The sequence below is a fragment of the Lithobates pipiens genome, unplaced genomic scaffold (assembly GCF_037356315.1).
Source record: "Lithobates pipiens isolate NorthernLeopardFrog02 unplaced genomic scaffold, aLitPip1_a1.2 Scaffold_16, whole genome shotgun sequence".
Classification (NCBI taxonomy): Eukaryota; Metazoa; Chordata; class Amphibia; order Anura; family Ranidae; genus Lithobates; species Lithobates pipiens.
In genome coordinates, this window is record NW_027507748.1 from 43978272 (window position 1) to 43996345 (window position 18074).

Here is an 18074-nt window from a genome sequence, read left to right on the forward strand (position 1 = left end):
CTACCCTGGCTGTCAATGTATAAGTATATTTATTTTATCATTACTAATAATTATTTTGTCATAAAGAGGAGGCGAGATGTTAAGATATGGTTCACCAAGAGTTTCAGATACCCTGTTTCAGCCTTTATAAACCTTTTGTATCTCAGAAGAAACCTTAACCATGCTGATCGCTTACTAAAACCAATTCATTGGAGGTCAATAGGCAAAATGCCCATTACATTGGTGGTTAGTAGCAAGAATGTAACTTTCACAGTGGTTATCGGATTGTCAACCTTACCGACAGTTAAAAAAAAGACAATGGATCATGCTGCTGGTTTTGTCAAGTAGCATTGCTTCTGGAATTGTGCAGGCACCATCAGATGTGAGGTCAATCAGCAACAGTTCAAGGATCCCCTATCAACCTCCGGAGGAACCCTAGGGTTCCATAGAAGACTGGCTGAGAATGGCTGCTCTAGGAACATCACCGGTTGCCATTCCTAAAACTACAATAGCTTTACTCTTACCAGAATGCGAGAAAAGTGATGAGAGTAGGTCCATCCAGTTCAACCAAAAAAAAACATACAATCCCAAATACACAATATCCTTCACCCACAGTTGATCCAGAGGAAGCAAAAAACCCCAGCAGAGCATGATCCAATTTGCTGCAGCAGGGGAAAAAAATTCCTTCCTTATACCTGAGAGGCAATTGGATTTTCCCTGGATCAATTTTACCTATAAATGTTAGTACCCAGTTATATTATGAAGAATCCAGGCCTTTTTTTAAAGCAATCTACTGAGCTGGCCAGAATCACCTCTGGAGGGAGTCTATTCTACATTTTCACAGCTCTTATTGTGAAGAAACCTTCCAGTATTTGGCGATTAAATCTCTTTTCCTTTAGACATAAAGAGTGCCCCCTTGTGCTCTGTGATGGCCTTTGAGTGAATAACTCAACACCAAGTCCACTATATGGACCACTTATGTATTTATACATGTTGATCATATCCCCCTTAATCTCCTCTTCTCAAGAGAGAATATATTCAGTTCCTCTAATCTTTTCTCATAACTAAGTTCCTCCATTATCAATTTGGTTGCCCTTCTCTGCACTTTCTCCAGTTCCCCGATATCCTTTTTGAGAACTGGTGCCCAGATCTCAACTGCATCTTAATTAGACCCTCATTTTCCTACCCTCATGCACAACATTATGTGCCCTTACTAACCTCTCATTTAAGGATTTAAGAGAACATTTCTCCACTTACTACCAATGTAAAGGACATCATTCCTCCCACTGACAACCAATGTAAAGGGTATCTTTTCTCCCACTGACCTCGAATGTAAGGGGTTTTGTTCCTCTCAATAACCACTAATTTAAAGGGTATCTTTACTCCCCCTGAACAACAATGTAAGGGGTCTTGTTTCTCCCAATAACCACCAACATAATGGGTATCTTTTCTCTGAACGACTACCAATATAATGAGTATTCTTCCTCTCGATAACCACCAATGTAAAGGGTATCTTTCCTCCCACTGACCATCAATGTAAAGGGTATTTTACCTCCCACTGACCATTAATGTAAAGTGTATCTTTCCTCCCACTGACCATTAATGTAAAGTGTATCTTTCCTCCCACTGACCATCAATGTAAAGAGTAACTTTCCTCCCACTGACCATCAATGTAAAGGGTATCTTTCCTCCCACTGACCATCAATGTAAAGAGTATCTTTCCTCCCAATGACCACCAATGTATGGGTATTATTCTTCCTCTGAATAACAACCAATATAAAGGTTATCTTTTCTTCCACGAATTACCAATATAAAGGGTAAATTTCCTCCCACTGACCACAAATTGACATAAATAGGACTGCCTGCGCTGGGATGCATGGAACACCTGTGCATCCACGTGTGGGAAAACACAGCCTTGCACAGATCTATGGTTTACCACATCTATGTGAACAAGGCCTTATATGAAATATTGAGATTGGCTTACAACTGCCACCTACTGCTCATATTAGGGCAGTACTGAGCCAGGGTGCAATGATCATTTCAGGATGCCATGTGCAGCTCCCTGCCAGCCAATCCTTTAGGTCCCTGATATAATATTAAAGAGAACCTGTCACCGAAAAAATGTATCACATAGGGAACGTTTGGTCCCCTGTTTGATGACATTTTTTTTTAATTACCATTATTACATGGATGACGTTGAAAAAGGGGTGGGACCCTGAAACGCGTAAGCCTACCCTCTGCTATCCCTTGCACATGGTCTACACAGGATTGCACAATGTGCGTGAGGATACACTGCAGCAGTGGCTTGAGGATCGGCTTCTCTGGCAATTTGTACCCCTGTCTTTCAGCCTACTATCCAGGTGTGTTGGTTATCAAGATCTTGGCCGCCCCTTTTCAGCGCTTTTTAGGCCATCATCTGTGGGCTTCTACATTCCATCTTTGCCTTGAACCAGGCTCCTCGGTGTGGGGATAACTACACCCCACACTGGCCGTCAGGCGGCTTGCCTGCATGCATCCTGCTCTGGGAACACCTCTGTGGATTTCCCCTCCTCCACTGTGGTCCAAGACATCCATGTAAGTTTTAACTATGCTTAACAAATAACATTTTAGAATTCATGGTCCAGCACCTTGGTCACTTGTTTGCAATTCTCTATGTAAAATATAGGCTAATGAATTGTGTCACTGTTTCATGGGTGCACGCAATTTTAAGGCTTGACGTTTTAGGTTTCTATTTACGTGGTGCAACCTAATCTTTTATGTTTTACAAAAGAATTGGGTATAATATTGCTTTTGTGGGCCCTAGAATTAACTTTAGGGTATTTTTTTTATGTGATATACAAAACTGTAACTACCACTATTTTATTCTCCAGGGTGTCTGCTTTCAGAAAATATATAATATTTTGGGATATTTATGCAATATTTAGGCAAAAATATATTTTTTAAAAATTGAAATGTAAAAACGGCTCAGGAAATATCAATTTTGGGTGGACTGGTCCTTTAAAGAGATTACTACACATTGTAAAATGCTTTTTTTCAATGGTTTACATTTTTGTTTCCCTTTTGTGAAAGCTCAGATTATACTTTACTGATTAATTGGAGTGCTCTGAAAATAAACTAACGCCTTTTTTTTCATGGACTGTACAGCCTCTTGCCGGTGTCACCCTTTGAGGGTCATATTTAAATAGACAGAGCGGGGTGTGGACAGCCAGAAGCCTCACCCTCAGAAAACCTTATCAGAAGAATTCAGCAAACAGACCCGAGGAAATAAAATGACCCCTGGGGAGCCCGGGCCCTTCACTGCTGGTCAGAATACTTCATCTAGGCCTACAGGAGAACGTCAGAATGGACCGCAGGATTTGCTGGATCTTGGCTGCTGTGTTGCTGTTGGGGGTCACCTGCTCAGCCCAGAGTAAGTACATCCAGTTGTGTTACATAAAAAAATTAATCTTTTTTTTTCTTTATTGATTGTGGAATTAAAAGTTTTAGTATCTTCGGGCTAGGATTTTAGGTTTAAAGTTAAAGTTATAGGTCAGGCATTGTATTATATATATATAAGTATCTTCTTTTTATCTTTTATTTTTACATTTTTTTTTCTTTTCAATTTTTGGAATTTTTAAATACACATATACACACACACATTTTATTATAAATATATATATATATATATATATATATATATATATATATATATCTATAGATAGATAGATAGATATCTATATATATATATATATATATATATATATATATATATCTATAGATAGATAGATATATATCTATATAAATCATTTTTATATATTATATAATAGGCCAAATATTTAACATTCAACTGCTATTAGCTTGATATATATATATATATAGATAGATAGATAGATAGATAGATAGATAGATAGATAGATAGATAGATAGATATATATATAGATATAGAGAAATAGATATATAAATATATAAAATATTTTTTATATATTATATAATAGGCCACATATTTAACATTCAGCAGCTATTGGCTAGATATTTAGATAACATAAATATATTGTACCATTATAATATAGAATATTATATAAAATATAAAAAAATATACTATACTATATTATATAAATGATGATATATATACTGTTTAATATATAAAATATAATTTACATTATAGTATTTTTTATATATATAAATATATATATATATATATATATATATATATATATATATATATATATATATATATATATAAATATATATATATATATAAATATAAATATATATATATATATATATATATATATATATATATATATATATATATATATATATATATACACATATTTTTTTTTAGATTAAACAGTATATTATATACTGTGTATATCTATCTATATCTATCTATCTATCTATCTATCTATCTATCTATCTATCAAAAAAAAAAAAAATATATATATAAATAATCCCAGGACCCTTTACTCTCGTCATGGGGCCCTTTATAAGGCCCGGTTCACACTGCTGCGACTTCTCATGCGACTTCTGCACATAAAGTCAAATGACAAGTCAAAACACATTCCTTTCAAAGGGGTTCCTGCACTACTTTTCTGCAACTTTGGTGTGATTTAAGTGCCATAGACTGCAATGTTGAATCACAAAAGTCGCAAGCAAGTCACTAGGAAGTCACAAGCAAATTGCAAGCTAGCCGCTAGGAAGTTGTAAGAAAATCGCAAGCAAGTCGCACAATTTTGTGGTCACAGCAGTGTTACCCAACGCAGCAGCACCCCTTTACATGTTCTGAAGTGCTCGAAGAACAATGTGCTTCAACGTCGCCAACACCTTTTCTTTTTAGGAAATCTTTAGAGAGGAAATAAGGAGGATTGCTCGCTTGCCCTCAAAATGCTAGTTATCTGAGATTTTGTTCCCGAGCATTATATGAAAGAACATGTCTCCAGCATCCCTTTAGGTGTGCATGCTCACACAACTGATCAGCAGATTATACAGCTAAATTCTGCGGGACCCAATGACCATCAGGGAGAAGCATGAATGTCTAAAGGGATTCTGGGAATGTTTTTTTTCATATAACACTCTTGAATAGAGATCTGAGGCAGGGTGCTGTGACATTTATATAAGTCTGCTGGCCCCCTCCATGGAACTTGGAAGTAAAGACAAGCAGAATGACCCAAGTGATGGAATCCCTGGGTCTCAGAAGACGTATTTGTAGTAAATGAAATTATTTAATTTAAAAATATTAATTGCATGTTGATCTGAAAGGAAGTACCACTTTCAGCCTTAAAGTGTTACTAAATCCATAACAGTAAAATCAGTCTGTATAAGCAGTAAAGCGTGCGTGTTATACTCACTGTGGAACCAAAGGGGTTAATTCTCTGCATTGTGCAAAAAGGCTGTTTGATGCTGTCTTCTCTGATCCTCCCCTTCTTCCATAGTCCCAAATCTATCTCCTGGTAGTACAGAGACTTTGGAGTCACTCTGCACATGCTCAGTTTGGTGTATATTGCTAGAGAGTTTTTTTATTTTTCTTGGGAGGGTGCATGTGATCAGCACAGGGCCAATGAGCACTGTCCAGACAGAGGGTCAGGGGTCCTGCAGCTTCATAGGACAATCAGGGGAGAATGAAAACTCCTCCTACAAGCTTTAACCAGACACTGATAGTAAGTAAGATATAAGTCACAAGATTGCTATACACTGCTGATGAGAAAAGGTATTTAGCATTTCATATTTACTTAAATAATTGCATTTCCATGTTCTGTGTACTGTGGGAGACCAGACATAGTGAATACAGGATTCGGGGTTAGTAACACTTTAACACACTTTCTGTCCTAGGGTAGCAACGCTACTCCTCCATAGATACAACAGTGGGTGTTATCAACCTAGGACGCGTGTTACTGGCAGGATCACCAAGTGGGAAAAAACTTTAGAAAGGTTAAAAGAAGAAAACAAATGCAGTCACCACATTTAATGATAAACTGCAATCTATTACTTTGCTTTTGTTTTTGGGTTTGGACACATTTTAACAGTTGTTGAGATAAGACAGGGAGTGCATTGTTTTATTAGAGTCAGCTAACTCAGCCATATATCTTATATATATCTAAACACAATTGAAATTACTAATCATATCCTTTAAAACAGTGGTCTCCAAACTGTGGCCCTGGGGGCCAGATGTGGCCCTTTACTTTTATCTGCCCTTTGGGACACTATTCATTTATTGATACCAAAAATGGGGCATAATTCCCCCCACTGACACCAATGAAGGGGGCACATTTACTCTCAATGACAGCAACGATGGGGCAAAATTTCTCCCACTGACACCAACAATGGGGCACAACTCCTCCCAAAGACACCAACAATGGTGCCCAATGACACCAATGATTGGGCAAAATCCCTCTCACTGACACCAACAATGGGGCACAACTCCTCCCAAAGACACCAACAATGGTGCCCAATGACACCAATGATTGGGCAAAATCCCTCTCACTGACACCAACAATGGGGCACAACTCCTCCCAATGACACCAACAATGGGGCCCAATGACACCAAAGATTTGGCAAAATTCCTCCCACTGAAACCAACAATGGGGCACAACTCCTCCCAATGACACCAACAATGGGGCCCAATGACACCAAAGATTGGGCACAATTCCTCCCACTGAAACCAACAATGGGGCACAACTCCTCCCAATGACACCAACAATGGGGCCCAATGACACCAATGATGGGGCAAAATCCCCCCCCCCACTCACACCAACAATAGGCTACAATTCCTCTTAATGACACTAACGATGGGGCACAATTCCTGCCACTTACACAAATAATGAGGTGCAATTACTCTCACTGAAATTAACAATGGGGCATTATTTTTTCCCACTGGGACCTTTTCTACTCTGGCCACAGTTCACCCCTCCTAAAGTCTAAACTGGGCATTTGTTTAAAAAGTTTGGAGACCCCTGCTTTAAAAGATGAATAACTAATAAAATAGATCACCAGTAACGTCAGTGTGATTTTATTCACTAATAAGAGTTGGTCTGAGCTTCGTCTCATCTCTTTGTTTTTGTGTCCCATTCATAGATGCACCTGATTGTTCTGTCGATCCGAAAGCTCGGCTAAACTGTGGCTTCCCCGGGATCTCCTCAGCTACCTGCCAGGCCAGAGGCTGCTGCTTTGACTCCAGTATTGCGGGGGTAATCTGGTGCTTTGAACCTGCGGTGCAAGGTAATAGGATGTCCATGTATCAAAGTACATCATGGAATTTTATACCAGGGCACAGATGATCTACTGTGTATTCATTGCATTTCCCAAAGGACAAGTTCCCCAGTTAGGAAGAAGGCTGTGTATAAAAGCTCCTTTAACCACTTAAGCCCCAGACCAATTTGCAGCCAAAGGACCAGGCCCCTTTTTGCGATTCGGAACTGCGTTGCTTTAACTGACAATTGCGCGGTCGTGCGACATGGCTCCCAAACAAAATTGGCGTCCTTTTTTTCCCCACAAATAGAGCTTTCTTTTGGTGGTATTTGATCACCTCTGCGGTTTTTATTTTTTGCGCTATAAACAAAAATAGAGCGACAATTTTTAAAAAAATGCAATATTTTTTACTTTTTTGCTATAATAAATATCCCCCAAAAATATATAAAAAATACATTTTTTCCCTCAGTTTAGGCCGATACGTATTCTTCTACATATTTTTGGTTAAAAAAAAGATCGCAATTAGCGAATATTGATTGGTTTGCGCAAAAGTTATAGTGTTCACAAAATAGGGGATAGTTTTATAGCATTTTTATTAATATTTTTTTTTACTAGTAATGGCGATGATCAGGGATTTTTATTGTGACTGCGACATTATGGCGGACACATCGGACATTTTTGACACATTTTTGGGACTATTGTCATTTATACAGCAATCAGTGCTATTTAAATGCACTGATTCCTGTGTAAATGACACTGGCAGTGAAAGAGTTAACCACTAGGGGGCAGGGACGGGTTAAGTGTGTGTTTTATTTTTTTTAACTGTAGGGGGGCGTGGCTTGGCACCTGACATCACTGATCATCTTTCCCTATAACAGGGAACAGACGATTGGTGACAGTCACAGTAGGAAGCACGGGGAGAGGTTTGTTTACACAGACCTCTCCTCGTTCTTCAGCTCTGTGACCCGATCGCGGGACACCAGCCGCGATCGGGGCCACGGTCACGGAGCTCAGGACCGGGTCGGGAGCGCGCCGGCGGCGGTGCGCTCCCGACCCACGTCTGGGCACTTAAAAATCAGCGTACCTGTATGTGCTTGTGCCCAGCCGTGCCATTCTGCCGACGTATATGTGCAGGAGGCGGTCCTTAACCGGTTAAAGGGACTCTGTCACCAGACCATTTATCTCTACAAAATATTTCCTATAGGATTATAGTATGTGCAATTAATATATTTTATTTACCTGTAAATCCTCCTGTATGTAGACATTTAAGAAGCCCTGGAAAGTGGATTAAAAAGGGCATTATGTGTCCTTTCACCCTTGTACGATTGTTTTCCAACGATAACCATTCATACTGTATATGTGCGACTTAAAGTTGCAGCAACTTCAAAGTAGTTCATTGCACAACTTTGGTCCTACTTTCATGCAACTTGAGGGCCATAGGCTTTCAAGGTTTCCCCTCAAAAGTTGCATGAAATTCGTACCTGAATGTTTTACATGTAACAGTTATCCATTATCTTTGGTCAAAGCCAAAGTGGCATCCAAGTCACACCCATCCAAAGTTGCGCCAAAGTTGCATCACAGTTGCTAAAAACACCTTGTTGCACTGCCCAATTCAGGGCTTGTTCTCATACCAACAGAAACTGGCATCTTATTTGTTTATTGCGGCCAAAAGGGTTATAGCCAGAGCTTGGAGGAAGCCCTCTGTTCCGTCTGCTATGGTGAAGAGCACTCTTACGATCAACGAGAAAATGTTGAGTATTTTAAATGATTCTAACTCTAAATTCCATAAAGTGTGGTCACCTTGGTGGTCCTATGCTCTTCACACTTTGCACCTGAGCAGTCTGGGCCTCTCCTGAGAGCGGACTTGTCACCTCCCCCTCCTGCAGGACTCCCCCTCTTCCCCCTTTTCCATTCTTTCTATCCTGAACCTTATCTCTTTACTTTTCTCTTATCTTCTTATTATGCAACCGAGACCTTGCTTTTGGCCGCCCTTGGTCTCTCTTGCTTCAGGGTGACGCTGGATCTTCGGATTTAGGGCTACGCCTTTTTGACAAGCGACCACCAAATTTTCCTGTATCTCGCTATTGAATGTTCACCCCAGCCTGGAACAGGGGTTATCCAATGGACCAGTACATGCAATACCCTCCGCTGTTATCCAGTGCATCTGCATCTAGGGCCCTAGTTAGTCGGCCCTTATGCTCTTGAAGGTTTGTCAAGATGTTAAACTTATTACGGTAAAAATTATTGTAACAGAAAAAAAAAAGTTGCATTCGAGCTATACAAGTGTGAATGAAGCATTATGGAAAGGAAAAATGCTTCAAGTAAGCATTAGAGTGCTTGATTTTTCTGTGCTTTCACCTGCAATTTTTTAAAGCTGTTAAGCACCACATTTATTAATTCCACCACATTGTAAGAAAACAGAGAGGTGGACTTTTCTAAATGGCACTCGAAAAATCACACTCAGGCGTTTAGTACACCTTTTGTAAGCCTGTGAACTTGACTGGCCTACACAGAGTCCTGACCTCAACTTGATAGAACACCTTTGGGATAAAACAGAGCGCAGACTGGGAGCCAGGCCTTTTCGCCCAACATCAGTATCTGACCTCACAAATGCGCTTCTGGAAGATTGGTCAAACATTCCCATAGACACACTCCTAAACCTTGTAGAAAGCCTTTCGAGAAGAGTTGAAGCTGTTATAGTTTCAAAGGGTGGGCCAACTCAATACTGAACCCTACGGAGTAGGACTGCGATGCCATTAAAGTTAATGTGCATGTAAAGGCAGGTGTCCCAATACTTTTAACAACTTAGTGTATAATCCACCTGGATGCACATAGTAGTTGTGATGACATGTGCGGTTTTACTAAAGCACATATCGAAAATGGGCAAAATTGTGCTTAGGCATTAAGATTTGTTTTACCCTTAGGCGCAAAGGGATTAAAACTTCTGTCAGATTTCTAGCAAACCTTTGCTATCACATGGGGTTTAAAATTTGACAAGTTTTAATATCCTCCTTTGCAAAATAAGTTTTGGCTAAAGTTCCGCTTTAATCAACTTCCAACCACATCTCTATTGATGCATTTTACACCATTCCCAACTGTCCCAGATTTGTCAGGACACCACTCCATTTCCAAATTTGGAATCCCAATATACCAACTGTCCCAGATTTGTCAGGACACCCCTCCATTTCCAAATTAGGAATTCCAATATACCAACTGTCCTGGATTTGTCAGGACACACCTCCATTTACAAATTAGGAATTCCAATATACCAACTGTCCCAGATTTGTCAGGACACTCCTCCATTCCCAAATTAGGAATCCCAATATACCAACTGTCCTGGATTTGTCAGGACACCCCTCCATTCCCAAATTAGGAATCCCAATATACCAACTGTCCCAGATTTGTCAGGACACCCCTCCATTCCCAAATTAGGAAGCCCAATACACCAACTGTCCCGAATTTGTCAGGACACTCCTGTAACTTGGCCTTCTGTCTTACCAATGCTGTGTCCTTTGTCATCGGCATGTTTAGAGGCGGGTTCTGGGTAAGACCACTCCCATCCAAAAAAATGGTGGATGAAACGGAAGGTTAACCACAATGTTAATAAATTATTGTTTTGTAACCAACACAGATTCAAGCAGAGCAAAGTAAAGCTTATTTTTAAAATGTGAAGTTTATAACCATTGAATTATTCATTTACTAATATCTATTTTTATTTTCTACCCAGAATGCACCCTGTAATACTGAACAATACCCTGAAGCAAACCTGCCACCTGTATGTCCGCACCTTTTATCATCTTCATACTAAAAAACTTCCACTGTATGAAGAATAAAAAAAAAAAATCTGAATTCATTTTCCTAATAGAACCTGCATTTTCCTACCCAGTTCTTAACAGGAACGTACTTTGTCTATCACCAATGCAGCTCCTCTGTGTCTGTGTTTAGTTCTTTCATGGACTGCCTAGTTCCACATTCAAAACATCTTAGCTCCTATCAATTACTTAGCACCCTGCTTCCATACACCAGTAGATGTTTCCCTGAGAACCCCAGGCGGGGAGCAATCTGCCTGTATCCTGTAGGACTTGCATTGAGAAGGAAGGATCTTTCAACCAGTTTGCATGGTGGTTTTCCAAGTTAGATGGACTCTATAGTCACCCCCTAAGTTAGTGTAAACCAGCTTTTTTCAACCTTCTTGTCCCAAAGGAACCCTTGAAAAAAATGTTCAGGTCTCTGGAAACCACTGCTAAAACCAATTCATCGTGATAGTGGGAAGAATGCCCCTTACATTGGTAGTATGTAAGAAGAATGCTCCCCTTACAGTGCTGGTAAGAGCATCAACTTAACAGAGAGCTAAAGAGATCAGAACTTTGCAGGCACCATCAAATGGGAGGCCAGTTGGCCACAGCTCAAGGAACCCTTCGCAACTTTGGTTAAGAATGGCTGGAGTTTAGTCTTCAACTATGTGTCATAGTAGGTGTAGAATGGGGGACAGGAAAGGACTATTTATGACCACCCTTAACATCGCGATGGATCTTTTTCAAATGCATTTCCTATTAGTGATCTCTGGTAAAATTTTAGACTTTGGCAGTCTTTTCTACTTCAGATCCCAAAATGTCCTGGTTGAAAGTTTACCCATAGAGAAATGTTTACAAGATTAAAGCCACTTTCAGTCTACCAGTTTTGTTTTTATGGGACAATGTGAAGAATGGTTAGAACTTGTGTTGGTTTCTAAATGCTGTATATGGCCCCTTCAGTTGCTGTTCTAAGATGTGGACTTAGACAGCAGTGATAACATGACCAAGGTTCTTTCCCTTCATGCGCTTTAAAAATTTGTTTGGCTTTAAATAAGTTACATATTTTAGAGTGGAAAAACATCATAAACATTACTCGTGCTTGCACCACTTTGGTGGAATCAATATTTCTATGTAATTTTTCTTTAATGTAGCTTTTTGTAAAACTTGCTTGCACTTTACAAATAAAAAAAAATATTCTTGAGATTTTGGTCAATTGTTTTGTTATTGCACAGAAGACTTTGAGATAATGAATTCTAGACTGCAATCTTACCTTTCACATCTAGGGGTTCCCAGGGATGATACCCAACAACTTGAACGCTGACACAAATAAAGTCCTTTTGAAAGGTTTTATTTTGCAGTGATAACATCCAATAACACAGTCTCTCATGGGAAGAGAGGGCACGGGGTGAAGAACTCAGGCACCTTGAACTGCAGATCTAACAAAGTCTCTAGTTCCACCCAGAGAGTAGCCACTCACAGTTGGGTACTCCAAGGCTGAACAGATCACTAGCCAGAGATTATGGCAGTCAGCACGTTCACTCAAAACTTGAAACAATCCTATGAAGGTGTACAAGTTGTAATTAAGGGTGAACAGGAACCTTTTTCTTCAGTACCTGGAACATTCTCTGTCTCTTTAATAGTACTGGAAAAAGCGTGGATTCGTCAATGTCTTCCCAACTCAGTAAACAGGCACTTCTCAGGATGCCACTTGTCGGCCCTCCTTCGAAGAGTCCTCCCCGGGTCATTTCCACGAGCTGTGGTGTCCCTCCATGGAGAGAGCACACCCGGACACCTTGAATCCTCCCTCAGTTACTGCGCCTCGGACCAGCCAGTTCCGAAACCTGGGAACAGACGGATCCCTACCCCAAACCAGACGGTCTATTGGGGACATCTAACAGGAACATGTTGCGGGATGTCGAACACCCCGTGACCGGGACCTCTCACGGGGCTACCCCGGTCCTGGAACAGGAACAGACCACACGGGCCTCACAAACTCCTCTCTTGAACATGTGACCCACAACATCTTAAGTACCCCTTCCCAGACTCCCCAGCGGGGCCCGGCACTCCCACTGATTGGTTGAGAGAAGGTTGATGCTCAAAATGTCCAACCAGGCCTTTTTCTGGCCTGTCACGTGCACCTCCCTGTTCACATGACCAGGCAGAACTTGTAACATAGCCCAGCCAGACTGATGTCAACCTACATAATTAACCCTCAGAACCCCTACCGTTCTGAGGCAAAAACTACATTTTCATCTGCATGACACTTTGTCCAAAATGTCATCCGCTACATTACAATTGTATCCAGATTGTTATTAAGACACCCACTTACTGGGCAAACCCAACATTTCCCACATCACAAGTGGGAATGACTTATATTGATGATGCAGCACATGATGACCTTATTCACAAAAGGGTTCTAAAAACATGCATAGTATATAGCTCAGCCATAGTATGGGCCCAGCAGTCACACCATGCATTTTGAATGGGTCAAAGCACAAACATGTAGGTCCTACATGTTTTTTTAATGCAATGCACGGGGAATATGCTCTGTGCTTTGCATGCACTATAATACAGGTGAGAGGAAGTGCACCCCCTATGGGTCTTGGTGTGCAAATAACTTTTGATACCAATGCACCTCAATGGACATCTACAATGTGTTACTATATATACATTATATGCTCCAGAATATAACACGGGATACAGAAATCCCTATACAAGCTTCAACTTTCTGAGAAAGTCAGAACTTGCTAAAGGCTAATCAACCCTCCCCCACCCCCACATACACACACACCACAGTACCAAGGCCTGCTGATTGGCTGCAACAAACAGAAGAGAGAGGCGCCTCTAAGTGCAGAATTAGTAGCTGTTTATTTCCCCAAACAAGATTAAAAACACTTACAAAATCTGGCAAATTAAAAAGTGTGTAGTCATTGATAATGCAAATGGGCCGACAGGCGGATGGGTCCCCGGCATGTAAAGACTCTCACAATTGTGTCCTGTGCTGTACCAAAAACATAGAGCTACCGGTAAGCTGATGAATGGGTACACACACCGAGTTCATGATGGACGGAGATCCCGGAAGTGATGTCAGCAGTGAGAGACGGGAGCCAGCATGCGGATGTAGTCATCAGTAAGGGACGCGTTTCGGAACATTAGTAAGTTCCTTTTTCAACCTAATGACGATGATTGGCTGGTGATTGGCTGCACCCAAGCACTGCATTGTGACAGGCATAGAAGTCATAAATTTTTGCCTCCAAGTTGGAGTTGTGGGTATTTGTACTCTGTAGAAGCAAGGCAATAAATAAGCACATGCATGCACTATATATATATATATATATATATATATATATATATATATATATATATATATATATATATTATATATTTTTTTTTTTTTACTAAGGGCCTGTGTTAATGGGTTGTTGTTAGCCTCAAAGGGATTTTACATTTTCCATACAAGTTATTGTTATTATTATTATTATTATACAGGATTTATATAGCACCAACAGTTTGCGCAGCGCTAGTACAGTTACAATACAATTCAATACAGAGGGCCCTGCTTGTTAGAGCTTACAATCTAGGAGGGAGGGTCAAGTGATACAAAAGGTAATAACTGTGGAGGATGTGCTGATGGAGAAAATAAAAGTGTAGTTGTTAGGTGTGGGCAGGATAGGCTTCTCTGAAGAGGAGGATTTTCAGGGAGCGTCTAAAAGCAGAGTATGAGATAATCAGACAGATTGGGGTAGGGAGTTCCACAGGATGGGAGAAGCTCTGGACAAGTCCTGGAGACAAGCTTGCGAGGAGGTGACGAGGGGTCTAGAGAGCAGGAGGTCTTGGGATGAATGAAGAGAACAATTAGGTTGGTATTTTGAGACTAGGATAGTGATGTAGCTGAGGGCTGAGTTGTGGATGGCTTTGTAAGTTGTTGTTAGTATTTTCAATATAATTCATTGAGTGAGCGGAAACCAGTGAAGGGATCGACAGAGAGGAGTAGCAGACGCTGACGGTTGGTAAGGTGGATGAGCTTGGCAGCAGCATTCATGATGGACTGAAGGGGGGATAGCCTATGTAAAGGTAATCCAAGGAGAAGGGAGTTGCAGTAGTCGGGTGAGAGATGACCAGGGAGTGAACGAGGAACTTTGTGGTCTCTTTGGTTGGAAAGGGGTGTATTTTGGAGATGTTGCGGAGGTTGAGGTGGCAAGATTTGGACAGGGGTTCAACATGGGGCCTAAGGGATAGATCATAGTCCAAAACTACACCTAGAATCTTGGCATGCGGGAATGGGCTAATAGTTGTGCCATTGATACTGACAGAGAGATCAGGGGAAGGGGCACAGGGCTAAAAATGATGAGCTTGGTTTTGAATAGATTGAGCTTGAGGAAGTGGTATGACATCCACACTGATATGTCTGTTAGTAAATTAATGATACGTGAGGAGATTGAACGAGTGGGTTGAGGGATAGAGAAATAAATTTGGGTGTCGTTGGCATGAAGATGGTATTGGAAGCCATAAGAGGCTAACAGGACTTCTTATGGCTGTTTTTCACCAATGTCTTTCTTCTTGTCACTCTTCCATAAAGGGCAGATTTGTGGAGAGCACAACTAATAGTTGTCCTGTGGACAGATTCTCCCCCCTGAGCTGTGGATCTCTGCAGCTCCTCCATAGTTACCATGGACCTCTTGGCTGCTTCTCGGATGAATGCTCTCCTTGCCCGGCCTGTCAGTTTAGGTGGATGGCCATGTCTTGGAAGGTTTGCAGTTGTGCCATACTCTTTCCATTTTTGGATGATATGTTGAACAGTGCTCCGTGAGATGTTCAAAGCCTGGGATATTTTTTTTAACCTATACCTGCTTTAAACTTTTCCACAGCTTTATCTCTGACCTGTCTGGTGTGTTCCTTGGCCTTCATGATGCTGTTTGTGCACTAAGGTTCTCTAACAAACCACAAAGCGCTCCACAGAACAGCTGTATTTATACTGAAAATAAATTACACACAAGTGGACTCTATTTACTAATTAGGTGACTTCTGAAGGTAATTGGTTCCACTAGATTTTAGTTAGGGGTATCAGAGTAAAGGGGGCTGAATACAAATACACGCCACACTTTTCAAATATTTATTTGTAAAAAAATGTGAAAAGCATTTATAATTTTCCTTCCACTTTACAATTATGTGCCACTTTGTGTTGGTCTATCACATAAAATCCCAATAAAATACATTAATGTTTTCGGTGGTAACATAAGAAAATGTAGAAAATTTCAAGGGGTAGGAATACATTTTCAAGGCACTGTAGGACACTTTGTATGTCCTTATATTGATACAAAGTCCTTTGGGTAAACATAGCGCGCCATAAAATGATTGGTTGCTGATGATTCAAAGAAGGTTTCCAATAATAATATCTCTCTTTATTTATCCTCGATTTCCTGGTGACTCCTCTCACCAAAACAGAAAATTATCGGAAGTCTAACGTTTTATATATGTCACCAGAACAAGAGGTGGAGGTAAATTTTCCAAATCACCTTGGAAAGGATTTAATAGTAGGCGAGGTTGAAAAAAGACACAAGTTCATCAGGTCCAAACTATGTGTGTGATTATATGTCAGTATTACATTGTATATCCATGTAGGTTGTGGTCGTTTAGATGCTTATCTAATAGTTTTTTTAAATTATCGATGCCCCCGCCTTTACATACACTCTAAGGGCCGGTTCACACTGCAGGCGAGGCAAGGCGACTCCGACTTGCCTCGCCGCGACCTGCCGCGACCTCAGCGGCAACTTGCAGATGACTTCTGTATAGAAGTCAATGCAAGTCGCCCCGAGGTCGCCCAAAAGTAGTACAGGAACCTTTTTTCTGAGTCGGAGCGACTCGAGTCGCTCCTCTCAGAACGGTTCCATTGTACAGAACGGGGGCGACTTGCGAGAGCGAGGCGAGGCGAGTTGTGTCGCCTCGCATCGCCCGCTGTGTGAACCGGCTCTAAAGAAGAAAAAAATAATAGGTCTAATTTAGTAAGTAAATAAAAAGGTGTTTACATGAAAAACCTTCTGAAAAGAAATGTATATATATATACACAGTATATTCCACAAGTCCATTGTTTGTGTAGGTATAGATATACACTCACCGGCCACTTTATTAGGTACACCTGTTCCATTGCTTGGTAACACAAATTGCTAATCAGACAATCACATGGCAGCAACTCAATGCATTTAGGCATCTAGACGTGGTGAAGAGGACTTTCTGAAGGTCAGACCGAGCATCAGAATGGGGAAGAAAGCAGATTTAATCGTCTTTGAATGTGGCATGGTTGTTGGTGCCAGACGGGCTGGTCTGAGTATTTCAAAAACTGCTGATCTACTGGGATTTTCAAGGTATGCAGAATACCATCTCTGAACACACAACACATCGAGCCTTGAAACAGATGGGCTACAGCAGCAGAAGACCACACCGGGTGCTACTCCTGTCAGCTAAAAACAGAAAACTGAGGCTATAATTCGCACAGTATCACCAAAATTTGACAATAGAATATTGGAAAAAACGTTGCCTGGTCTGATGAGTCTCGATTTCAGCTGCGACATTCAGATGGTAGGGTCAGAATATGGCGTAAAACAACATGAAAGCATGGATCCATCCTGCCTTGTATCAACGTTCAGGCTGGTGGTGATGTAATGGTGTGGGGGAAGTTTTCTTGGCACACTTTGGTCCCCTTAGTACCATTTGAGCATCATTTAAATGCCACGGCCTACCTGAGTATTGTTGCTGACCATGTCCATCCCTTAATGACTACAGTGTACTCATCTTCTGATGGCTCCTTCCAGCAGTATAATGCACCATGTCACAAAGCTCCTATCATCTCACTACTGGTTTCTTGAACATGACAATGAGGTCACTGTACTCCAAACGTCTCCACACTCACCAGATCTCATCCAATAGAGCACCTTTGGCATGTGGTGGAAGAGGAGATTTGCATAATGGATGTGCAGCTGACAAATCTGCAGCGATTGTGTGATGCCGTCATGTCACTATGGACCAAAATCTCTGAAGAACGTTTCCAACACCTTGTGGTATCTATGCCATGAAGAATAAAGGCAGTCCTGAAGGCAAAAGGGGGGCCAACCTGGTACTACAAGGTGTACCTAATAAAGT

The 18074-nt window shown here is 40.8% G+C and overlaps 1 protein-coding gene across 1 annotated transcript; it reads left to right on the forward strand.

Annotated features, from left to right (window-relative positions):
- Positions 1–3229: 3229 nt before the first annotated feature.
- LOC143981753 (trefoil factor 1-like) lies at positions 3230–12138 on the forward strand. The gene is made up of 3 exons (XM_077479832.1): positions 3230–3388; positions 7030–7173; positions 10871–12138. The coding sequence occupies exons 1-3, from the start codon at positions 3322–3324 to the stop codon at positions 10882–10884; spliced, it is 225 nt and encodes a 74-aa protein (XP_077335958.1). The 5' UTR covers positions 3230–3321; the 3' UTR covers positions 10885–12138.
- The last annotated feature ends 5936 nt before the right edge of the window (positions 12139–18074 follow it).